At 38.6% G+C, this 26653-nt stretch overlaps 1 protein-coding gene across 3 annotated transcripts in view; it reads left to right on the top strand.

Annotated features, from left to right (window-relative positions):
• Positions 1–26653, top strand: part of FARS2 (phenylalanyl-tRNA synthetase 2, mitochondrial) — a 611417-nt gene that overhangs the window by 165678 nt on the left and 419086 nt on the right. For all 3 annotated transcript variants that reach the window (XR_003569237.1, XM_027863884.1, XM_027863784.1), the window contains exon 4: positions 23595–23726. Coding sequence is in view for 2 of the 3 variants with exons in the window: in XM_027863884.1 (XP_027719685.1) it covers positions 23595–23726 (132 nt within the window). In the remaining variant the exon portion in view is untranslated. The remainder of the gene's footprint in view (positions 1–23594; positions 23727–26653) is intronic.

The raw sequence follows: 26653 nt of genomic DNA, 5'->3' as shown, positions 1-26653 counted from the left end.
TTTTCTCATGCAACTGGAAAATAAGAAATACGGGAAATGGTGTATAGAAATCTGTCCTGCCCTATAGGAAAATAGAAGGGAAAGGGGATAAAAAAAGGGAAGGAGAGATAGAAGGGAAGGCAGACTAGGGAAAGGGGTATTCAGAATGCATGCCATCTTGGGGTGGGGGGAGGGGCGAGATGAGGTGAAAATTTGGAACTCAAAATCTTGTGGAAGTAAATGTTGAAAACTAAAAATAAAAAAATTTATTAAAAAAAATAAATGCCTGTTAGTGAATAAATGAAATTAAAATGGGAAGTGCAGTGAAAAGGAAGAGAGTAGGTTTAGGAAGAGTTAACAAAGCACCTACAATAGGATAGCTGTGTTTTATCTGAGACATAGCATGATTTAGACTCTGTCAAACACACAGTGTGCTACAATACTCTTTAGTGCTTCCTGAACCAGATTAAAAGGTAATTAAGAAATGTTTAACAAAATAAAGAAAAAAAAACAATAGAACACAGGTTATGTTAATATGTGGTTTTCTAAATTAACCTGAGCTCACAGAGACTGCCTACAAGGTTCTGTATGTACAGTTTAGTGACCCTGCTTTCTGTTTGAGTTTAATATCACGGGTGTGGAGGATAGATCCATTGTAGTTTCAGGAAGACCATCAGTAAATATTTTTGAAGGACCAAGAAGGTGGTTGGCACTCTAGGTGCTTTTCAAATTTCATTTAAAAAAAAAAATCATGCTCTGGCGATGGTAGAAATGCCTGCTACCATTTCAAAAATCTCCAAGGCTACCTTCTTTCAAGTGGCAGAGTCAACAGAACTTTTATTATACTTTTAACTTGTATAGTTAAAGTGCTTTCCTTTATTATAGAGCATATTCCATTCTGTCAATCCTGTGAGGTAAGTACTACAAATGTCATTATTCCCATTTCGCAGATGTGGAGCTCAAACCTTAGAAAGGTTTACGCTTGCTCAAGATCACACTGATGTTCACTTTCAGAGACAGGGCTTGAACTCGAATCTCTTGACTCTAAGTCCAGTGTTCTTTCCTCTGTTCCCACTGTAGTTTGTGTTACACATTCCATGTCCTTGAAGAATGCCAATATTTCACATGCATTAAATTTATCATAAGTTTATTTTCAAAAACAACACACCTTTTTCTCCAGTCCATTGCAGAATTTGATAGAACTCATGCAGACGCCTAACCACACGTTAGCTCCTGATTTCTGCCTGACTTTCAAAAGCAAGCCTTCGTGTGTTTCTTTGTTAATGAGGCCCTTGTGAGCAAATGTGTATAAAATTGTGAGTTGATGTGCTTTCTATGCCTTGCACAACTGCTAAGAAGTGTTATAGTGGATATATTAAGCAAGATGGGAAATGTTGGCTCAACCCATGACCATTTAGCAACTGTTATAGAAAACAGGCATGTGCAGACACGGCCTTTTCATAGCGTGCACACTGCATATTAACAACCCCCCCAAAGAATCTGTGCTGTGCTTGAGAATGAGCATTGTTTCTTTTGGGCTGTGAGATTCTTGTCTTCTTTCTCTCCTGGGTATTTCAGAACTGTGAACTCTATTTTAAAAATATTTTATTTTCTTTTTTTACCTTGCTTGATGGTCCTGTAGGAAAATGGTCTTCCTTTGTACCTCAGCCCCATTTAGATATGGAATCACTGGCTACACTGGAAAACAGAGGACTGATGTTGGTAAAATAATACAAAAAAAAAATTGTTTTAATTAAACTGGAACTTGGAGATTACACACAGTGTGGATGCCTAGCACACATTCAGAGTCCCTCAGTAAACCAAGCAATTTCTAGGTACTTAAGACTGTGGCAAGGCTGTGGTCCTTTGGCTACCCTCCCTTCTCCCAAGAGACAGAATGACTTAGTTACCATTCAGGGAATCCATGAACATCCTGTCTTTCATTAACTTCTACCTCAGCTCTCCACCTCCCACCCACAGGTTTATCATGATATACTGAATCTTGAGAGCCATAATACAAATCTCAGAGCAATAATTCTATTTTTCTTCTTGTTATGAATGGTAATATCCTCTGCAGAGTTTTCTGAAATGTGCAATAACCTCTTTTACGTTCTATTTCTTTGTTTCTTTGTCTTATCTTTTCACCTTGGTCTTTTTATGACAGATTCTTTTGCACCTGAAAATCAAAATGAAAATTTCACCATGCTGTTTCCTTGTGGCAGTTTGTGTCCTGTTATTAAAGCTCCTGTTTTTTAGAGTGTAGTTTATTGTTTCTGTTAATGATTTGGTTGTACCCCTTTCCTGAGGCTGTTTTAACAGAGAATGCAGGTTTAGAAGGAGAAAGAAATAAAACACCCTCTAACACTACTTTTATTCTATTGAAATTTTCTTGGTTATGCTTCAAATTTTTTTTTCTTTTATAATTTTTCAAAACACATTGCTTGCAAATCTTTTGCTGACAGGCTAGGATGAGGGGCTCAGGATTAAGTATTTGTATTATTCTTCCCTTCATCTGCAATGCCAATCCTGCTCACTATCTCCTGTTGACAAGCTAATTCTAACTATTAAGGTCCTTTAGAAGTCATACATCAAATTAAGCATTCCTTGATTCTCCACTACCACTCACAACCTCTCTCAGCCAACTTCTTAGCACTTTGTATTCTTCATATGCATTTGTCATGTTCTGATTTGTATTATATTTACTAGTCTAATTATAAGGTGAGAGAAGATGAGAGTAAAATAATAGTTATATCCTTCAGTCAAAGGAAGCTAATAACATGATTAAAGAAAAATATGTTGAAATTCTCCAGAAATATATGAAATTCTTTTGAAATATGGAAATTATGAAGCTTAAAAATGAGTAAGCAAAGTTAATTTTCTCAAAGAGAGGAATTGTAGTATGATAGAGGTCTAACCTTAGAGTAAGGAAGACATGGGTTTGAGTTTTACCTCTGTCTGACCAGAGGCAAATTATTTAATCTCTGTTTCCCAGGCAGCTTTCTAAGATAAGTTATAGGAGTTGCCAACCTGCACAGGTGGCGATTTTTCACATCAGGAGTTCCCTGCCCTGATGAAATCATAGGTCAAGACCTTCTTAAATAAAAAAAAAAAATCCAGGACATTAATAGAAAAAGAGAATTTCAGAAATAGTAGAAGGAAGCAAAAATACTGGCATTCAGACAGTCTTTACAAAACTTCTATAATACTCTGGAGCCCAAGAAACCCACTGGGAAATCATAGTACTGATTCCTCCTCTTGTTAATTTAGGTTTCTAATTCATAAATATTCAGTTACAAAGTGTTGTCATAGCTTCAGAACAATGTAAAGCAAAACCAATGAATGCATTGTCTATTTCTGATAGCATGTGCCTTGTTCCACAGCTGTTGTCCATGTATACATAGAGGAGGGAGGCAAGCCTTGCTGTTAGTGGGTATACTTTCACTCACCCCTTCTACTCACTGGTTAAGGTGGGTGAGTTGGATTACTACTTGCTCCTCGTTGCCACTTCCGGGCTCACCTCTACCAGCATCACTCAGTAACATCTTCTCTTTTGAGGTTCAATAAATCTATATCTACCACCCAATCAAAATTCTTGTAGCTGTGTTGCCTACTGACCTCCATGGTATCTCCCATCTTTCCTCAGTGTGTTCAGTGCCTGGCTCACAATCTTTCTCCTCTACTCTACTTTTGCTGTCATATTAGGGGACTTCAACATGCATATTGATAGTGCCTTAAATACCTTTACTTCCAGGTTTTCGACTTGCTAATTTTCTATGACCTATACCTCCACTTGCCTCAGCTACACAAAGAGACAGTTATACTCTTGATCTTGCTATTACCCACAAATGCTTCCCATTCACATTTATGAAATCTGAAATTGCCTTATCATTTTAAGAAAAATTATACTTTATTTTAACATTTTAAAAAAAAAATTTGAGTTTCAAATTCTTACTCCCTACAGCAATATAGTATCAATTATGCCTTTAAAGTCATACAAAACATATTTCCATATTAAGAAATTGCCTTATTTGATTATAATCTATTGTTATTTTACCTCTCCTTCTGTACTGAAACTCTAAACCCTATTCTTTATTCTTACTGTGATGTCCAGTTTATTGATTCCTTAGTTCTTTCCCAGGCCGTTATCCTTACATTGACTAAGCTCTCCTCCCCCATCTGGACCTGTTAGTAAACCAGTTCAATTCTATACTGTGATTTTCTTTTTGTCCTTTTCCCATGATCCCTTTTTTCCAGTCTTGCCCTGCCAAGCCATAGCCCTGGGTGATTCCCACCATCTGCTACCTTTGCTCTTACTCAACTAGTGCCAAAACTGGAGGAAATAATGAAACCATATTGACTGGATCCACTACAAATTTATGTTACATGATCTCAATTGGGCTGTTACTGCTAAAAAAGGAATTCCTTTTACCTCCCTAATTGACTCACTAACCCCTTCACCACAGTGGCTTTTCCCAGTCTATTCATCTCTCCTCAAACTTTCTGTAGCTCACCTTCACCTCTCTCCCCTTGCATCCATTGAGAATCTTGTCTCATATTTCACTGAAAAAAAATCAAGAGATTCCTTTTCTTCCCTAATACTCTCACATCACTTAGATGCCTTCTGCCCATGTCCCTGCATTCTTTCCTTTCTCATATAATGATGTAGCCCTTCTCTTTGCTAAGGTGAACCTCTCTACGTGTATGTGATTTCATTCCATCCCATCTTCCCCAGTTCATTTCCCCCTCTGTCATCTCTGCTTTCTCACTTATCTTCTGTCTCTCCTTGTCTTCTTGCTGCTTTCTTACTACCTATGAACATGCCCATCTTGATCCATCCATCCCTGCTAGTTATTGTCCCATATTTCTCCTCCCATTTGTGGCTAACCTCTTTGAGAAGGCTTCTACAATAGGTGCCTCCACTTTTCTCCTCCCATTCTCTTGGCTTCAACTGAAGCTACCCTCTCCAAAGTTACTAAGAAGCTCTTAACTGCCAAATATAATACCCTTTTCTCAGCCCCCATCCTTCTTAACCTTTCTGTAGCCTTGATTCTGTTGATCACTCTCTTCATCTTGATGCTCTCTTCTTTCTTTTCTCCTCCTGCCTATCTGACCATTCCTCAGTCTCCTTTCCTGGATCTGGATCTTCACCCAGGTCATGCCTGCTAACTGTGAGTGTCACACAGAGTACTCATGGGCCCTCTTCTTCTCCCTCTATACTATTTCACTTGGTGATCTCATCAACTCCCATGGATTCAATTATTATCTCTGATGCTGATTCTCAATTCTACTTATCTACCTCCAACTTCTCTCTTAACCTCTAGCCTCACATTTCCAACTGCCTATTAGCCATCTCAAATTGAATGTCCTATAGACACCTTAAACTCAACATATGCAAAACTGAACTCCTTATCTTTCCCACCAAGCCTTCTCCCCTTCCTCACCCCCCTGTTATTGTCAAGGGTACCATTATCCTCTCCTAATCACCCAGGCTCCCAACCTAAATGTCACCCTGTGCTCCTCACTCTCTCTCATTCTCCATATCCAATGGAGACAGACCATGGCCTGTCAATTTTGCCTTTGTAATGTCTCTCATAAATGCCCCATTTTCTCCTCAGACATTGCTATACCACCTTGGCGTAGGTTCTTATCACCTCATGTTTGGACTACTTTTAATAAACTGCTATTTGGTCTGCCTGCCTCAAGTCTCTCCCCACTCCATTCTGTCCTCCACTCAACTGCCAAAATGATCTTACTAAAGTGCAAACCTGACCTTGTCAGTCCTCTGCACACACCCTTTACCCCTACTCAATAAACTCCAGTGCCTCCCTGTCACTTCTAGGATCAAATGTAAAATCCTCTTTGGCATTCAAAGCCCTTCAGTACTTGCCACCCCACTCTCCCCTTTCTAGTCTTATACTTTACGCTTCTCCATAGTCCTGACTTCTATGAGCCAATGAAATGAGCCTCCTTGTGATTTCTCACAAAAACTACTCCATTTTCCAACTCCTGGCATTTTCTCTGGTTGTGTCCCATGATGGAGTTCTCTCCCTTCTTATCTCCTCCTCCTGTCTTCCCTGGCTTTCTTCAAGTCCCAACACTTAAACAATAAGATTTTCAGTGCCTTCCCTCTGTTGGTTATCTCCAGTTTATCTTTCATATAGTTTATATGGAATTTGGATATTGTCACCCCCATTAAACTGGGAACTCCTTGAGAGAAGGATTGTCTTTTGCCTTTATTTATATCCCTAGAACTTAGTACAGCACCTCAAACTTAGTACCTGCCTAAAAAATGTTTATAGACTATCATTGGCTGATTGCAACATCTTTAAATGCTTTGTTTTACATTATTGTGATCTTAATAGAAATCATCCTCCTGGTTCTCTTCACTTCACTGTGCATTACTTCACATTAATGTTGCTGGGTTTCCCAGAAGGAAGGAAATGAGGATTTGTTAAGTACTTAGTATGTGCCAGGAACTATGCTAAGACTTGAGAGTGTAAATACAAGCAAAAAGAAAGACAGTTTCTGCCCTTGAGAAAGCTTACATTCTGGTGAAGAAGACCACATATAAAAGGGAGTTGAGAAGATGGGAGTGGGAGGGGGAAATAAAGGTACCTGGCTTAGGAGTTTGGTTTTGTTGTCTTAGCCAGGAACTGGTGTAAGAGGGGAATGAAAAAGGAAATGAAAAAGGGGAATGAAGGCCAGCCTGGGTCCCTACAGAAAACAGAGGCTCCAGACGAAACTCACCAGTGGGAGAAGGGAGTGGGCCTTATAGAGGGAAGTTCTGTGTGGAGAATGCTGTAGAGGTAGTTAGATGTACCAGATTGAGGAGGCCCCAGGTTCTGAGGGAAGTTCCAGTTTTTAAAGTTCAGAAGCCAGGAACAAAGCTGGGACGACAATTCTTGATATTCTTCTCTTCTTAAATCACAGTAGTATTCCATTAAATTTCTTTATTACAATTTATTTAGCCACTCCTTGATTGTTAGTTCCCTCCTTTACCTCCAGTTTGTTGCAACCACAGAAAGTGCTGCTATAAATGTTTTCATATATATTGGACCTTTCCTCTGTCCTTGGGATATATACCCAATAGAAGTATCTCTGATTCCTCTTAAAAAAAAACTCCTATAAATTTTACTGTGTAAGTGGGATGCTGGTTAATGTTTAACAATCAGCTTTTCAAAATGCACAATACTCTTTTTTTTTTTTTTTTAATTAAGGCAGTGGGGTTAAATGACGTGCCCAGGGTCACACAGCTAGTAAGTGTTATGTGTCTGAGGCCGGATTTGAACTCAGGTCCTCCTGAATCCAGGGCTGGTGTTCTATCCACTGCGCCACCTAGCTGCCCCCACAATACTCTTCTAAGCTTAATCTGCATTGTTCACATTTTCTCTATCACTTTGTTAAGGCTAGTCACTCAACAAAACAATAACTCAGTCCCTGATTTGTGTATTACTGAGGTGTAAATGCGCACATGAGAAGTTAGCAATAGTTGTAGAATCCTTCTGCAGCACACACCTGGATAAAGGAATCGATTTATCCTTTATTTTCTATTGAATGTGGAAAGATTAGAAACTGCCAGATCAGTGAAACTGCTAAAACCCGTTTATAGCCCTGCCCTAAGAAAGGTCAGTCCTCTCCTCCTTGCAGGGTTTGGGGTTGATTCAGACAGGCAGGTGCAGAGATTAGGTGAAGTTTTGTCGTCAGGTGTTTCATTTTCAGGTTCTTAGACAGCCCTGAACTTGACCGCCCAACCCTAGGCTTCAAGGCTGGTCTGTTGGGAGGGTGGTCTGGATGGGGGATGGGAGCTAATATTTTATATGCTTTGTTCAAAGATTCTTTGAAAATGGTGTCAAGATGTAGTATGATTTGCTTTATGCATATTGGGAATATCAGGATGTTTATCTATGTGTATATCTATCTATAAATATACATAGATAGATATAACCATGGACTCCCTCGAGTTCAGTAGATAATTCTTCTATTATAGCTGTAAGGGACCCTAGATACCACCGACTCCATCCCACTCACTTTGTAAATGAGTAAATTGAGGTTACTCGTTAAGGTTAAGTGACTTGCCATGGGTCTCAGGTAGTTAGAGTCTGAGGTACAATGTGAATCTATATTTCCTTGTTTCCAAGTCCAATGCCCTATCCATTATGCCATATTGCCTTTGGATTTGTCACTATCAAATCTAGCTCTCAGGATTGAGATGCCTCTAATAGAGTACTTGAATGTGGCCAAGGAATACTTCTGAATTTTTTTTGGTGGAATTTATCACTTCTAAGCAGAGAATATCTGGGAGAAGGCTTGAAATATCAATCACCATATCTTATTGATGGAACTGAGAGAAATGGGTTTAAAAACTTTCTTATTTAGTTGAGGTTACCTCCATTCTCCATTCCCCTAGATTCACAGCTAAAGAGTTCTTTTTGACTTGACCTCCTTTCCCTAATCCCCCATCTTTAATAATATCAATTGCTAAGTCTTGTAGATTCTACCTCCACAGTGTTTCTTGCATTTATCATCTTCTCTCTACTCATGTTGCCACCATCTTGGTTCAGGCCCTCTTCACCTTGCCTTTCTCCTGTGATAGCCTCCTTATTGCTTTCCTTGCTTCCAGTCTCTCCTCTTTTAATCCACCTGTCACTGCCACAATTATCTTCCTAAGGCACAGGTCTGACCATGTCACTTTCTTGTTTTAAAAAAAAAAAGATGCTCAGTGGCTTTCTATTGTCTCTAGGATAACTGTGTTTTCCCCCCTAGAGGAAGTGGGACAAAGCTATTATCCAGCTTTTCAGTACAATCATCTTTTCTTACCAGCCCAGCCTTTTCATTTGCATAAAATAAAAGAGCATGATAGGGAATATTAAAAGCAATTTCTTTACTACAGTTTCAGCTCCTTTTCTTTTTGGTGAAGTAGAGCCCTGGAGGTATATGTCTCAAGTCTCAAATGGTAGGGTGTGATGAGGCCTAAGAATTAAATTAGATTTCTCACCATAACTCTGTAGAGAGTTTTAACAGTGGTTCTTGGTCAGCACAGCAGGAGACTTCGAGGATAGAACCTCAGCTAAAGACTGCATCTTAGGCACAGTGGGAAGGTAAAATAGCCATACCCCTTCTCTGCAGAGGAGAGGCTTCAGAACCACATAACTACCCCTTATCCCTCTCCTGCTAGACTGTGAAAGTTACAGTAAGAACAGAATAAAAAGAGCTGTTACACTTCCTGGCATGGGAGAGAATTACTGAGAATAGCTAGATACTTAAAGACCAGATGGAAAAGCAGATGCAATGCCCAGCAAGAAACATCAGTTGTGGTACCCAGCAGGAGAGCAGGATAGCTGCAATACACATGGGGAGCAGCAGAGGTAGAATACTTGTTGTGGAGAGGCCTAGGAGACAAGCAACATGATGATATCACCAGAATTGGTAGCTCTTCAGCATTTAAGGCATGATTTGTTCTTCCATGCCTGTACTCTGGACATTATATTGTCTGTGTTATGTGTGTGTGAGACCTGTGTATAATCCCTATGAATGCCTAGTCTTCCCATTAAGGATGGATGTAGCTGTAGGAAAGTGAGATAAAATTTTATGGAGAGGAATGTACTGTTATTTTTATTACTATGATATTTCATTAAATGCCTTTGCTGGAACTAAATGTTGACCATTGTCTGACTAGTAAAAGTAAAATGCATCATTGGAGAACCATGAACTGTGGTCCAGAGAGGGTTGTGATTCCAAAGTACTTAAAGCCTGGAATAGTTTCCTAGGGGGCCAATGATTAAAAAGGACCCAGGTGTTACACTACAAATTACTTACTCTTACATGCAAAGACCCTCCATAATCTATCTTCTGTATCCCTTTCCTGTACAATCTGGCAACTGCTTACCTACTTTTTTTCATATGTCTGTCTTTCCCCAACTCTAAGCATAACTGGACTACTGGCTGTCCACAAACCTGACCATCCATCTCCAATCTCAATGCATTTATACCATCTCTTCCCCCATGCTTAGAATGTGTCCTTCCTCAACTGCCTATCTGAATCCTTTTATACTTTCAACTCTGATGTCATCTCCTATCAAGTTTTCCTTGACTCCTCTAATTTTCAGTGATCTCTGCCAACTCATTTTACCATGTAATATACTTTCTTATGTACATGTTGTATCTCTTCAGTAACATGTAAGTAACTTTAGGGCAAGGACCTCTTGTATTTTAGTCTTTGTACCCTTACTGACTTAGCAGAGTGTCTTGAATGTGGTGGGCACTTGTTAAATATTTGCTGTGTTAACTTGTTAAAAGTAATCATCTTGTAGGTAGTAGGTAGCTGACAAACTTCTCTATATAAAGTGAAATGGAAGCCTCTTTACTGACTGGAATCATGGTAGGAGTGGAAGAAAAGAAGCAGCAGCTGCCATCTCTTCCAGAATCCCATCCGAAAAGACTAAAGGTCTTTGTGAAACTGAAGAGGAAATGTCTGCTGTAGAAGTTGGCCACAAACAAGCTTCAGAAGATATGAAGAAAGGTTGTCTATGAAAGGGCTAACGCTTACCATGAATAATACAGATATGTGTGCAATTGGCTAGTTTGGGATGAAAGGCTAGCAACCACAATGTACCTGTTGAACCCAAATTAGATTTTGTGATCAAATTTAGAGGTATCAATGGTGTCACTCCAAAGGTCCATAACAAATTATAGCTTCTGTCTTCACCAAATCTTCAGTGGTCTTTTATTAAATACAACTAGACTTCACTTACATATTGAGGATTGTGAAATCTTACACTTGTAGAGTCACCCAAACCTGAAGTCTGTGAATGACTTGATTTCCAAGTATAGTTGTGGCAAGATCAAGAATAAACTGCCCTGACTTTTAATGCCCTTATTGAAAAATCTGTGGGTAAATTTAACAACAACAAGAAGTTAACAACTATCATTTATTTAGTGTTTTAAGATTTCTAAAGCACTTTACAAATATTATCTCATTTGATCCTCACAACAACCCTGCATGCTATTATTATTATTATATTGCTATTATTACTATAGTTGCTACATTGTTATTATTTTTTTATTAGTGCTATTATTATCCCCATTTTACAGATGAGGGAACTCAAACAGACAGCAATTTATTGATTTTTCCAAAGTCCTACAGCTAAATGTGAGTGTCTGAGTATGGATTTGAAATCATGTCTTCCTAACCCTAGGTCTAGTGCTTATAGCCACTGTGTCATCTAGCTGCAACTATTTGCATGAAGGATTTGATCCATTAGCTCTATGGGGTGGTGGCCCTTTAGGTCCTCAAAGCTGGCCCTTTGACTAAATCCAAACTTCACAGAACAAATCGAGTCCTCAAGTTCCCTACCCCTGAATATTGTTGGCAAGCACTTCAAAGCTGCCACCAACTTCCTCTGGCCCTTCAAATGATGTTCTCCAGGAGATGGGATGAAGAAAAAGACCATATGCATTTTTGGTAAGGTAGAGATGCTTATTAGAGGAGTGAACTAGAGATGCTTACCATGATTGTTTTTCCCCTAATGGCGTGTTAATAAAAATGCTTGTGATAAAATTGGGAAAAAATAAAGCAAGTGGAAGGTAGAAGTGTTAATGGGCTATACCCAGATCATGGGGACCTTGAGGTCAGATTCAATAAAACAGATACTCAGAGACCTTAGGACTAGTGAAGTCAATGACAGATAAGGGGACATAGGAAGAAACCTGGAGCCATCCCATGTGGGCTGTGGTAAAATATCCCTCTCCCCTTGATAGGAATTAGTGGTGTCACTTTTATTGTACGTATCTGAAGTAATTTTTACAACTGTACTGATAGACTTCTGTAGTATTGTTGCCCTGAGGCCAGTTGAGTCAAATGAATCATCAAAGGAAACCTGGAAAAAATTTGTCCAGACGGTAGTCTGCTTTTCATTTGGTGCAGCATATTTCAGTCATCTTTGCTCTACTTAGCTGAGAAATGGAGGTGTCTCCCTGTTAGGAAATAGGGAATTGGTAGTTTCCCTTCAAAAGGAACTCTTTCAAGTAGGAGGGATGAAGGAATATAATTTGCTATTGTACTTATTGGTTATCTTTTCCATCTCATCTGCAGAAGAGACTCATGTGGCTGGGAATACTTGCTGATCTTGAGAGTGGCTGTCCTCACCCCGCATCCCTAGCACTGAGACAAAGAAGCTACACCTACAGTCTGGAAGGAGTTGTATGGCTCTGATACTTGGCTATAACGCCTCCACCACAAACTTCTTTCCATGCTGATTCAGCCCTGTTGGAGGGTTTGATAGAACTATCTGGATAAATTCTGCCAAGGAACTTTGCCCCTGTAGCATTTAGTGCTATGAAATGAATCTGCCTGTTTTCTTCCATGCCAGCAGTCTGGGAACTAGTCCAGAGAAAACAGGTCTTATCTTTGCAGTTTTGCGTTTTGTATTCTTGGGAGAGCAATATTTCCTTTCAGTTTCTTGCTTCCCTAGGTCTTTATGTATGAGTCTAAAGAGATTTGGAAGCAAAAGTTGACTTATACTTAGCTTGTAGAACCATAGCTGAGATTATAAAAGACAGTGTGATGTAATGGATAGAATACTGGACACAGAATCGGAAGACCTGGATTCAAATTCTGCCCATAACACTAGCTGTGTGATTATGGGCAATGTTCAACTATTTTGTGTGTCAGTTTTCTCACCTATAAAGTGGGGTACATAATATGTATAATACCAAACTCAGAAGGTTATTGTGAAGATCAAAGGAGATAATTTGTGCAGAGTATTTTGCAAATGTTAAAAACAGTATTGAAATGCTAGTTGTTTTTATTTATTATATTTCTAAGGACATGCCTGCGTTTTGCAATTGAGGAAATAATCAAGGAAAATGACATTATTCTTACAGAGGAAGCTAAATGTGATACACACAGGTAAAAATGGTATAAAGAGCACATGGATGCTAGAAATCCAAAACCACATAATGATGAAACACATTGTCACCAAAGGATAAAACTGTACATTCTTTTAGTCTTGTATGTGTGTATGCATATCTATGTATATCTGTGTATACACACATATGTGTGTGTATGTATGTATGTTTATATACACATATATATGTATGTGTGTGTGTGTGTATATATATATATATATACACAAGAGAGAGACAGACTGACAGAAAGAGAGAGAGAGAGAGATATTTGGCTTTATATCTCCTGTATCAATATCCTACATCTGTATTTATATCATCTATATTTCCCAATGTCATCCCTTCTTCACTTCTTCTGCTTCCCCTTTCCAGGAATCCATCCCTTATAATAATAAAAATGTGAGGAAAAAAAACCCCAGCAAAACTAATCAGTACATTTAAAACATCTGACATATGCAATGTTATACACCCATAGTCCTTTACTTCTACAAAGAAGTAAGGCAATGTGCATGCTCATCTTTGGGGCCCAGCTTCATTATAAATTATTTTGTTGTTGTCCTTTTTATTTACTGTTTTTTTTATTTATTGCTTTTTTTTTTTAATTATCCATCCTCTCCCATCCTTTTGCATGGTTATTATTCACTATATATATTATTTTCCTGGTCCTGTTTACTCCATTTTCTATCAGTTCATATAAGTTGTAAGGTCCGGAATTCCCCTGGCTGGGAAGCCCTGTGTATCTCCATAACTGTCGGGTATTCTTTTTAATACCAAAGGAAGAGGCCAAGGTGCTCAAGATTGATTATAGGTAGTGGTTTAATCCATCATTATGAATACTTACAAACAGGGGCAATCTTCAGTCTGGGGTGACCGCTAGACAGTTTTGTAGATATTTGCTGAAGAACCCCAGAATCCCATGGTAATTATAGAAAACAGACAAAGGCAGGAGGAGCTAGAGAGTGCCTCACCACTGATCAGTGGGTATTTTTGGTTTTCTGCTTAGTAATGAGTTTGGGAGTTAAGCCAATGTTGTGCCCAAATAGGAGTTTATGTATTGATCATGTCCCAGTTACAATGTTCTTATTTTGGCTTTCATAGGTTGCAGTATCTTAAGTTTTGACTCAGTGTCTAAGCTATGATTTGTAAACAGGTCACCATGTTCAGGCTTCCACCTTCCATAGAGTTTACAGTTTTATGACTTTTCACTTATGAAATACAGTAGTATTTTAGGACTTTTTCCTAATTTGAATCCTACCTAAGTCTTCTCATGCCTCTCTATATTCCTCATATTAATTGTTTCTTACAATATACTCTATTACATTCATGGATTTGAATCATCCTCTAGTTGATGGGCAGCTATTCTGTTTCCAATTCTTTGCTACTATAAAAAATGATACTATAAATATTTTGGTATATGTGAGGTCTTTCTTCTTGTTATTGACTATCTTGATGTATATGCTCAGCAGTGGAAATTCTAAGTCAGAGTGCATGGATATTTTAGTCACTTTCTTCATATAATTCCAAATTGCTTTTAGGATGGTTGGACTAATTCACAGCTCCATCAACATTAAAGTGTATTAGTGTGACCATCTTTCTACAACATTTCTAACACCAACAACAGCTATGTTCACAATTAAATCTGAGGTTGAATAAAGCAAAATCCAATTCAGTGTAAGTTATAAAATTTCAGGTTGCATTTAATGAAGGACAAGATTTCATTAATATGATGCATGTGAGCTAGTTGAAGATTTTTAACATGCCACTATGTGATAACTTATCAAACATTTCAAACTGGCCATTTCGAAAGCATATCAAACTTGGCATCTTGCAAATGGATCTCATTTTTCTTTTTCCAACATCCTACCTCTTTTCCTGGGAGGTGAGGGTACCACACTTCCAGTCACTCAGTTCCCAACTTGGGAGTCATCCCCGGACTCTTCCTCTTTGCTCATTCGACTTCTGCTATCAGTTGCCAAGTCTTGTGGGTTTTATCTCCATAGAATTGCTCACATCCATCCTCTTCTTCCAGTCATAGGGCCATCACTGTAGTTCAAGACTTCACTGCCTCCTCTTGCGATAGTCTTCAGAAAGGTCTCCATGCCTTGAGTCTTTCTCCTTTCTCCCTCCTCTTCCACATAGTAACTAAAAGGATGTTTCTATGGCATGAGTCTGAATGCTTCCCTCCAAAATCTCTGTTTCCTTTCTGTTGCCTCTAGGATAAGATATGTACTCCTTTGTTTGCTATTTAAAGCCCTTCACAATCTCACTTCAGCCTATCTCTCTACCCTGGTTACACATTAGTGCACGTTGTGTGATCTACATTCAAACTAAAATGTGCTACTTGCTGTTCCTTATATGGGACTTACCCTCTCCTGTATGTGTACCTGTGCCTTTCTTTACACAGGCTCTCCCTGTAACTGGAATTTACTCACTCCACACCTCTGCCTGTTTAAATACCTAGTGGGATTTAAGTCAAGGCTCAGTTCAAGTGCAACTTCCTGTATTGTGCCTTTCCTGATTCCCCCAGCTACTTGTGCCTCCCCCCTTCATCACTATTACTTTGTATTTACTTTGAAGATATCTTGTATTTACTTATGTGTCCTCGTTTCTTTTTATTTTTTAAAAAATACTTTATTTTTTATATTTCAGTTAATAGGCATTTTTGAATTAATCTCTTCCTCCTAATACTCTCCTGCCCATTGAGCAAATTGAGACAGAGATAGAGACAGAGAGAGATAGAGAGAGAGAAGAGACAGAAATAGACATGAAAGTGAGGGACAGACATGAGAGAAAGACAGAGAGAATGGGAAAAGAGACAGAGACAGACATGGGAGAGACACACAGATATGAGAGACACAGAAGGAGGATGAAAGGAGAGGGGGGGAGAAGAAGAAGAAGAAAAGAGAGACAGGGACAGACTAGAGAGAGTCACAGAATGAGAGAGACACAGAGACACACAGAAAATGAGAGAAGAGACAGAGACAGACATAGTGAAAGAAAAAGAGAGACAAAGAGAAACTGCAGAAATTACTGTTAGTGTCTTTTGCAAGAGGCCAGCCTCAATGAGTGATATGGATGCTTTTCCTGATTAGATGTCAGGTGCTGTTCCCACAGGGTCCCTTAGCAATCCTCTGCCACATGTTGGTCATGAAACTCATATGGAAATTCCTTTTCTTCTCTGTTTTTCTAATTAAAAAAAAAAGAATCTGCAATTTCCTCAGTACAGGGAACTTTTAGTGAGGAATGCCCTTGAGGAGGGCAAATTGGTACCTGTTCTGCTCAATGTACAGTCTTAGAGAGTTGTCTGGGTTCCTGATGGAGTAAGTGACTTGCCTGGGGTCACACAAGTTCATGTGTGTCAGGGGTGGGACATGAATCCAGGTCTTCATTACTCAGAGATCAATTCTCTTATCCATGCACCCTGTCATCATCATCGTCATTATTAATATTCATTAATCAATTATTATCAATCAAAAAACATTTATTAAACACCTGCTATGTGCCAGGCACTGTGCTAAGCATTCATTAATCCATAAAGCAATCCCTGATTGCCTGCTTAGTGCGAAAACACTGTAGGATACACACCACTCGATCAAGAAAACCATTTAAAAGCCATCTAGCAAATGCTGCAAGTTCAGTACTGGAGGATCCCACAATTTCTGTGATAGCAACAAGAAACCTACAGACGAATGCCACATTGTATTCATTAACTTGCATATAATTGTATAATAAGTTCTTGATTTATTATCTATTCCAGTGGAGGGCGGTGTTGGTAAGGGCATATGTGTGTGTGAGTATGCATATATAACATATATGTACATGTATATACACATACATACAATTTGGTTTTGACTACCAAATCTTCAAATTTTAAAGACTTTACTGCCTTTGACAAAGTAGTTATACTTGAAAACATCGTCTTTAAGTAGAAGAAATTAATGAAGAATCAAAGAATTCATTCAAGTGAATCAGTAAATCATCCAAAGTAAATAAAATATGAATTCATATCCATTCATTGTATTTCTTCCGCTAGAGTCATACTTAGTTGATTTGTGGAATGAGGTAACCCTGGCTTTTCAAATGTTGTGCCCATGATTTTGGTGGGTCCTACCAAGCTAGAAAGAATTCTCTGTTCTTTCCCTGTCTCTGTCTCAGCCCAGCAATGGACTGTGCATGTGTTTTCTGAGATCCCTCTTGGTTAAGGTCTGGGGTGGGGGTGGCCAGGGGGTTGACTACTGAGTGATAAAATTTTTCCCACAACTGTCTCCTAAAATCATAGGTTTAGAGGTAAAAGGTAATCGGTGGCACCGCTAAGATCCAAACCCAGGTCCTCTGACTCAAAATTGAATACTTTCAGACAAGCTGACATTTATATAATACTCTTAAGATTTGCAAAGCACTTTTTACTTCTCCTCATTTGAGCTTCAGAATCCTAGAAAGCAGTTACTATATAGATATTATTCCCATTTAATAGATGAGGATGCTGAAGTTCAAGTTTAATCTTTACAGATCCCCTAGAAAGTATTACAAATGGATTATCATCCCCATTTTACAGGTCATGACACTCGTAGGCTACCTGACCTTTGTTTAATACTTTAAAATTTGCAAAGCATTTTACATATATTTTCATTGGATTTTCATAGTCATTTTGAAAAGTGGACACTCTATAGACACTATTATTATTGCCATTTTGCAGATGAGGACATCACTGAAGATCTTTGCTAGTGGTCATGAGAGATGAGATTTGAACATAGGTCTTTGCCTGACATTAAGTTTAGAGCCCTTCCCACTATGCCATATATACACTCTCCCACACTATGCTGTAAGCTGTAGCAGTGTGGGGAGTACCTGGCACCAGTGAAAGAAAGGTGCTTGCAATATTGAGACACTTTTATGTTTATTAAATGTATAAAACAAGGGGTTCTTAAAATCTTAGATTTTATTGACTCCAAAGTGTACAAATTGAAACCCCTATGTGTGTTCTCACAGAGCTGTTCTAAGGATAATGAGATCATCCTGCTTAAGGTGAATGGTTCTGTGTTAGTGAACCAAGAAACAAAAAGACTATCTCCTCTCAAGTTGACCCTACTCATTTATTAGGGGCTCAGCCTATATAATTCCATTGTCCTATATATCTCTTGAAAACAACAACAGATGGTCAAGGGGCGAGTCAGGCCACATAATCTTTATACCCTCATTTACAAACTCATATATATGAGCTATACCACAAAGGTCATTTTCATTTTATTGGGGATTCCCAGGGATCCTATCCCTGGGTTTCAAATTTCTAAAAAGCTGCTCTGGCTGTTCTTTTGATTCATAAAAATCATTCAGGTAGTCCCTAGAAGTCATGTGAAGCTATTTTTTTGACTAGAGATACAAAATTTCTAGAAAATGTAGGCTATGGAATTGGCAATGGAAGGAGGTGTGGTGGGTACAAAATGTCAGGAACAAGAAAGCAATTTGAGAGAAATCCAAGATATGTTAAATATTTCATTTTAAAAATAACCTTTTTAGTGCTAAAGTCATTTTTAATTTGGGGAGAAAAAAATGTATTATGTGTAACCAGTGTCCCAATATCTCAAGCTCTAGACTTAGATGAATTGAATTCATTCTTAAGAATTTTCCAGAAGTCATTCTTTGGATGTGCCTCCACCCAGAATTTCCTTAGGAATCTCAGCACTTGGCCCATTTTGTCTAAACTCAGGGATTTTGGGGCCCTTAGCACCTATACAAAGCACTCAAGCACACGCACACACACACACACACACACACATTTATTGTCTTTTCTTCATCTCAGGAAAAATTTTCAAAACAGGACTTTCAGGAACCTGTAAGTCAAGATAATAGTTAAGATAACTTCACCTACTTTCCCCAAACATAGTCCTCCAGACTCATAGTGCTACTCTATAGTTGATATTCCACTGAAAGGCAAACACAAGGGGATGGCGGAGAGATGAGCTCTTTCATCCTTGTGTAAAGTCAACAAGAATTTATTAAGCACTAACTCTATGTGCCAGGCACTGTGCTAAGCACTGGGGATACAGAATATAGATAGAAGCAAAACGACAGTCCCTGCCCTTAAGGAATTTACATTCTAATGGAGGAAGACAACATATAAAAGGAAGCTGAAGAGGAATGTAGAATGGAGAGTACATATGATGAAGTCTGCAGAGTCAGGAGTGGAGCTCAGGAAGGAATGAAGGAGTAAACATGGCTGCCCTGGTGACCCTTCCCTCACATGGAGGAGCTTAAAGGAAATGGTCACTCAGAGGAAAAGATCTCTTGAATTGGGGGGATTTTCCAGGATGAGAAGGCTTGCTGAGATGTGGTGGCAAAGGCAGCTTCCAGGATGAGAAGGCTACTCTGGAAAAGTGGAGAAAGAAGGCCAATAAAGGCATGAACCTGGCTGGCCTGGGGGCCTTTTCTTAAAATGGAAGTTATAGGAAAAGCCTCACATTTCCCCAGAGAACTGTACTGTCCTCTAGACTTACAGTGCTGTTTTAATTTTGGGGCTTCCCAAAAAAAGGAAAATGCTCTTTTCTTCTAATGAGTTCCACCTCTTCACATGGAACTATAAAGCTCTCCAACTTGTCTCAGCTGGAATTTTAAAACTTGGGTTGCTGGAAATCCAATCTCCTTCTCATTGAACTTACACAGTGGCTGTTACTCATAGTAGTAGTAGAAAGGGTTTTCTAGTTCTGTTCTTCTTTTCCCAGGCTCTGTCCCTTCCTGTTCTTCTAGCTTCAATGGCACATGTTTATTCTCCCTGTGAGGAGCTGTAGTGAAATTCTTCTCTCCAGAAGTCTGAGTTCTGAAACTTGAATATGATTTTTCTTTATTTGTTCAGATCTAGCCTCCTAACCATAAGTGTCCCCCAAGGCTCTATTCTGGGCCCTTTCCCCTTTATGTATTTTGCTTATTTTATCAGCCATCATAGGTTCAGCTATCACCTTTATGAAGATGATTCCCAGACCTATATATCCAGCCCTGTTCCCTCTCCTGAGCACTAATCTAACATCACCAACTGCCTTTTGGACCTGATGACCCACAGTCATCTCAAACTCAGTATTTCCAAAATTGAACTTATTATCTTCCCTCCAAATCCTCCCCTTTCAGATCTCCCATTTACTGTTAAAGGTGCCACTAGAATCCAGCATCCAGGCCCACAATCTCAGTGTCATCCTCTACTCCTCTTTTTGCTTTTTTCCCCCTGCATATTCCACCTCTTGCCAAATCTTGTCATTTCTGCCTTCATAAGGTAGAATGTATATGTCCTCATCTCTCCACTCACACCACAGGCATTCTGTCCCTCCTTACCGCTTCATGCCTGGACTATTGATATATCCTTCTGGCTAGTTTCCCTGCCTTGAGTCTCTCATTACTACAATCTGTCCTCCACTCAGCTGCCAAAGTATTTTTCCTGAAGTGCAGGACTGAGATGTCAACCTGTATTGAACAAGCTCCAGTGGCCCTCTGTTACTTCCAGCATCAAATATAAAATCCTCTGGCATTTAAAAAAATCCTTACAAGGGATCTTTCCTACCTTTTAAATCTTCTTATGCTTTGTTCCCCTCCATTTTCTTTTCTTTTTTTTCCCCTTTCATTTTCTTGACAATCCACCTACCTGGGACATGTTGTTCCTTGCACAAGACACTCCATCTCTTGATTCTGTGAGTTTTCACTTTGTTATTATCCATGGAATAGCTTTCTCTGGAATTCTTTCCTTTCTCACTTGTTCTTCCTGGCTTCCCTGGATTCCTTCAAGACCTTTCCCAGTCCAAGTCCAGTCCTGTCTGCCACCCTGACCCTCCACCTCCTTTAGGGGCTTCTCCCTGAAGTTACTTTCTGTTTACACAGTATATATCTCTTATGCACAGTTATTTACATGTCGACTCCCCCATTAGAATTGGGGGTCCTTGAGACCTTGCTCTTTCCCCTCCTTTATATTCTCGGTGCTTAGCATATTCCCTACCTTATAGTAAACACTTACTAATGCTTGTGACTGACTAATTTCTTTCTTTCTGTTTTTGGCCTCTGACACCTCCTTTTGTGACCTAACTCCATATTAGCCTTGATACAGTCTGTCATTCTCATTGAGTTTTTGAGCACACATAGCACATCCCAACAATGAAATATCTTCAGTCATCTTTATGTGGCTTCAATGGCCATTTCCGTACCATGTAAAGAGATCAAGGTGAGCTCAAAGGTTTCATCTTTTGACTTTGTGGTCAAAATAATAATAATAGTTGGTCACATAAATAGAACCTAATGTGTAAACTGAAATATAGTATGTTTCAAAAATAATAATGTACTAATTAAAATTCCTCCCAAATATTTTACATTGTCACTACAAGTGGAGCAGCATACTGCTGAACTTTAAGGAGTTTAATAGTCTTTAATTTTTGCCAATTTACAAGAATTGGGCGAAAGACTTGAGTATAGGAAAAAAAAGCATCACATTAGAGAGAAACCAAAGTTATTTGTTTTGTGGCCTGCATGTCAGGCAGATGTAGAAAGCACTTATCTTTCAGGAAAAGAGCTGATGAAAGAAAGGAGGAAAAAAAAAAGGCTGAAATTCACTGAATATGACTTCTGCTACCTGGATCTTTGTCTAATCAATCTTATTTTCTGAGCTATCACTATCAGCAGTTTCTGTTTTTTTCCATTCTTCATTTTTATCACTGTCATGGACTTTTGAACATTGAAGGTTTGCCTGAATTGAGACAAATTTTTCTGTCCCTTAATATGTAAGTTTATTTCTTGATTTCACGTGAGTACTTCTAAACTTAGAACAGTTTTCTTCTACTGCAGAAGATGGAGGAATCTGAAGTAGGTGAGAAGAGAGAGGAGTCAGAGGTCCATTGTACAAAGACTTTACCATCCACCAAATTATAAGGATGGGGTAAAGGCTATATATGAATACCTTATTTTAAACACTTTATTAATTCATTTTTGTCAGAAATAAAATTCTTTTAAAAAAATCAAACCCAAACCATTTATGCACAAGGAAAATTGGTGGGGGCAGGGAGTGGAGGGGAGAGAGGGCAGGATCTCTGTGTGTCCCCCAAAATCCCTTAGGTACCTTCCTCTTTCTATACCATTCTATTGAAGAATCCAGGAAATAGTTTATAAGCGCAACAATGCAGAATGCCTCAAATGTAGTATATGGGTATTACTGGTTTTTGGTTTTTGTGATGAAAGCTCACAGGAAAGCTCTGTACTCTTAGTAAGGGAGTAATAAACATCATTTACTCACTGATTTTAATCAGCAAGTACATTAGGTACAGGCTTCACTTAGTGTGTTGACACTTTGATACCTTCTTCAGTCCCTTCCCGCCTTTACTTTTTTTGAAGTTCTTTGGCTCTATCCTATAATCATTTACATATGGATAAGTTATTCAGATAAGTAAATTGAATCCCCCTTAATTTATGTGTAACATTCTATGAAATGAAGACATGCAAAGTGAGCTTGGCCTTTATTCCTATTTTAATGTATTTTTCATTATCATTATGATTAAACAGTAGCTAAGTGCCCAGAGCTCAATGAACTGATGTAGGTGCTGTTCAAAGGAAATTAACTGCAGTCCTGCCTTGGGAAAGTGTTTGTGAGGTGCATACTCTATGCCCAAAATTGTTTCTGGAAATCTAGTCTTTCAGGAGAGCACAGCTGTTAATGTGGCTTGTGACAGTTACCTGCTGTGACTCACAAAGGAGGGTCACAAGAGTTTTCGAGCCAATGGATGTTTTTTATGCCTGGGACAGACCTTAGAGATGATGTCCTTTCATTAGCCAACCTTTCTCCCCATATAACCAAGCAGTTCCTACCTCTGTTTCCTGACAGTGAGAACTACATCATGCAGCTGTGGCCATTAGTGCCTCTTTACTGAAGGGTGTGAGAGACTGAGTTTGGAGGTTCTAACTGACCCTGTAGATATAATAGATCTAGGCAGCTGGATGACGCAGTGGATAGGCCACTGGTCCTGGAACTGGAATGACTTGAGTTCATATCCTGCCTCTGACACATAGTGACTGTCACTCTGGGCAAGTCAATTAAATCAATGTCTGCCTCATCTGTAAAATGGACATTCACCTCCTAGAATTGTCATGAGGATAAAATGATAGTATACAATGATGATTTAGAAAAATTAGATGTAATTCTGGGATTAATCATTAGTACTTGTTTGAAGTAGCACTGGAATATTCAGAGGGAAATTTTTAAAAAAAGTTTTCTATTGTGTCTAAACAGAAATGAAAGTAGGTCAGTTTTTCTTTAATGGGTCATAATGAAAATGACTTAAAGTGAAAGACAACACACTGAAAAAATAAGTCTCCTCCCCCAGATTGCCAGCCTCTGAGGAGCTGTTTGTCATTTCCACTTACAGAAAATAACAGAATTACCTACTTTCCCATGATCTTGGCTTTCCTCTGCCAGGTGGTTGCAGAAATTTGACAAGTGATTGATTTTGTTTCAGAGGGTACTGGAATTGCACAAAGTGTTTTTCATATTAGAAAAGACATGGTCATTTTTCCCACAAGTTTAAAGATTTATTGCCTCACACTAACGTGTTGCAAATTAGGTTGTTTGCTATTTATTTTCCTCAGAATACAGTAATTGGTGTCATTAGCTGAAGGGCAAGTTTGATCCACTTGGAGGGAGTGGGGAAGCCTTTTAACACCTACTATTTATTTATTTGAAATATTTGTTGCAGGACTGGAGATTAGATGGGTGGACTGCTACTTCCCTTTCACTCATCCGTCTTTTGAGATGGAGATCAACTTTCAAGGAGAATGGATTGAGGTGCTGGGCTGTGGGATCATGGAGCAACAGCTAGTCAATTCAGGTACTTACTCCTTACTTTAGTGCTTCCTTGGCAGTTTTTGTCTGTTTCTCCCCATAAATCTTCTACTAAGGATATTTTCAACTCATTGGAGCCCTTCCCTTAGTTCTCTTAATATCCTGAGGGTATCAAGGTACCACTCTCAGTTGCCCATCTGTCTTCTCTCATTCTCACTGCATGACCAGCCCACCTCCTTTTCTAGTCAGATGCATCCTGGATAATGTATTTTATGCTACTTGTTGCATATGAACCATCCTTCATAAAATACTCAGAGAATACTTATACTCACCTTTGCACTTTTTGTTTGTTTGTAATTTTGATTCTTCCAAGATCATGAACCACAACCACTTAGCAACCCAGACATTATTGGTGCTAAAAAAAATGTTCTTTTGTGACACTGGCCAGTCTAAGGTCCTTGAAGCCACTGCATAGTTTCCTAAATAAGAACCAGCAAGACCTCCCTCTATTACTCATTGCTAAACTCAGCTGATTGCCAAACTGTATTGGTAGTGTACAGCTGTATTGATAGCGTACCTCAAGATGTACTTTTCATCCACTGTGTTTCTTTCTTGTGACTAGTTAGTGTTACTGTGAATTTCACTGATGAGATTTGGTAGTGTTCCGGCCTCCATGCAATTAATTGGTAGTGTCACTTGAGAATACGAACATTTGAGGACCATCACCATCAGTAGGGAATCTTATTTTGTTTGAACTCTGGGGAAGTTCCATGATGATAGAAAACACCTTAGGTGAACTTGTCTTCTTGTTTTACATCTCATTGGATGTCAGGAGTCAACATATTGTTGAACAAAGTGACCCCCATAGCCACATCTGTCATAGGCTTGAATGGTTTTATTGTAGTTGTGGGAGAGACTTTGTCAGAAGAGAGTGTCCAAGGCTGGATTTTGTTCTACAAAGTCAACTGCTTATAAAATAATTAAATGCTAAATACAAAATACATACCATTTTGTCAAAAGGCAAAATAAATGAAGCTCTCAATTTTCTTGTTAGTCTGTTGTTAGCAAGGTCTTCTGAACCATTCATGTTTCAAGTCAGAGTATGTATATGTACCCTAGGTATCCAGGTGTATAGCACAGACCATGCAGGTGGATCTTTGCCAATACCATATCATATTGTAATAATAAGCTTACATGTGTTTCTTGAAAAATTTGCTTTTTTGTTTATAATTGGGTTTCTGTATAATCAAAATGCTTTTCTCTTTTGCAGAGGGAGGGGTCTATGAGTATGGAACATTACATATACTCTGAGATAAGATATTTGTGTTAGTTTTATTGAATTTCTTTTTTCTTACTTCTGTCTTATTTTTTTGTTACAAGTAGTGGCTCAATGGGTAGGAGAAGGGGAAAGGATATATTTTTAAATGAAGGTAATGTAAAAACAAAACATATAAATACAATTTGTTTTTAAACATTGGCTTGACCATGATCCATGGATGGAAAAACAAAAGCAAAGTCAGAAGAAAGCATAAAAGTAAAAGGGAGCATAAATTCATTTGCTTATTTATTTTAAAAAATTATTGATATTTTTAATACATTGTTGTGTTATAATTATTTGTACCACCAGCACACTTTTAACAGATTAAAAATAGCTGAGTAAAACCCACTGGGTCATAATCAGGTCTGCATATTCCATGTTGTTATAAGACAGTACCCTCCTCCTCGTCCCCTGCCCCAATTGTTCTTACATAGAAGGGAGGAGAATGTTTTATCATCCATCTTCTAGAATCAGTATTGGTCACACTGAGTTCAAGCTTACTGTCAGCATCTATTAACAATATCTGAAAAAAGGTCTTTTTCCCAATAGCTGATGACTGAGAGAACAGCCCCAATTTCAATTTCCCAAGCCTTGTAGGAATCCACTTTAAACCACCTTCATTCACGTTTAAAATAAGCAGGACCTTCCCTCTCCCTTCCCCAGAACATGTTAAGAAATAAGACTTTGGAGCATTTTGTCTTGAGAGATTGGTTTATCTCTACCCTAATATCATAGTTTGGGAGCTCGAGTTGGGCTCACTTATCTGCCTAACATTCCCAAATCAGCCTTAAGCTGGAAAATACAGGCATTTTAGGATCACTGAATTTGGTTCTGGAAGGAACTTTAGAGACCAACTAGTCCAGTCTTTTCATTTTATAGATGCAGTTAGTCAATAAGCTTCCATTCTATGCCAGGCCGTGTGATAGGCATTGAGCATCCAATGACAAGAATAAAATAGACTTTGCCCTTAAGGAAGCTTACTTTCTATTGGGGAAGATCACACGTGTCTGTGTACCAAATATATGAAATTCATTCCAGATAAATAGGCAGTTGGTGATGCAGTACTAGAGTTCAGAAGAGAGACTAGAGGGGCAGCTGGGTGGTGCAGTGGATAGAGCATTGGCTCTGGAGTCAGGAGGACCTGAGTTCAAATCCGGCCTCAAATACTTGACGCTTATTAGCTATGTGAGCCTGGGCAAGTCACTTAACCCTGTTGCCCAGCAAAACAAAACAAAAACAAAAACAAACAGAAAAAAAAGAAGAGAGACCAGAGCTGGATCTATAGACTTCAGAGTTATTTGCATAGAGATGATATCTGACTACATGGAAGCTGATAAAATCATAAAGAGACAGAAAATAGAAAAAAAAAAAAAAACAAAGAAGATGACTTAGGACAGAGGCTTGAGATTTAGCCACAGTTAGGGTATGCTATATGGAAGAACTGATGAGAAAACTGAGGACTAAAGAAATTAAATCACTTACTTAGGTAGTCAGTAACAGAGCTAGGCCTTGGTCCTCTGATTATAAATCCGTATTTTTTTCCATGACAATACTTCACCCAAAACAAAATACAGTTGTAGAAATGAACCTTAGATAAAGCACAGGACAGCAACGCTTAGGTTAAAATTTTATTTATTTTATTCTGAACTTAAGAA

This window comes from Vombatus ursinus, unplaced genomic scaffold (assembly GCF_900497805.2).
Source record: "Vombatus ursinus unplaced genomic scaffold, bare-nosed wombat genome assembly UNPS02000577.1, whole genome shotgun sequence".
In the NCBI taxonomy this organism is placed as follows: domain Eukaryota; kingdom Metazoa; phylum Chordata; class Mammalia; order Diprotodontia; family Vombatidae; genus Vombatus; species Vombatus ursinus.
The sequence above is the reverse complement of the archived record's forward strand: the minus strand, read 5'-3'. Positions and strand labels throughout refer to the sequence as shown.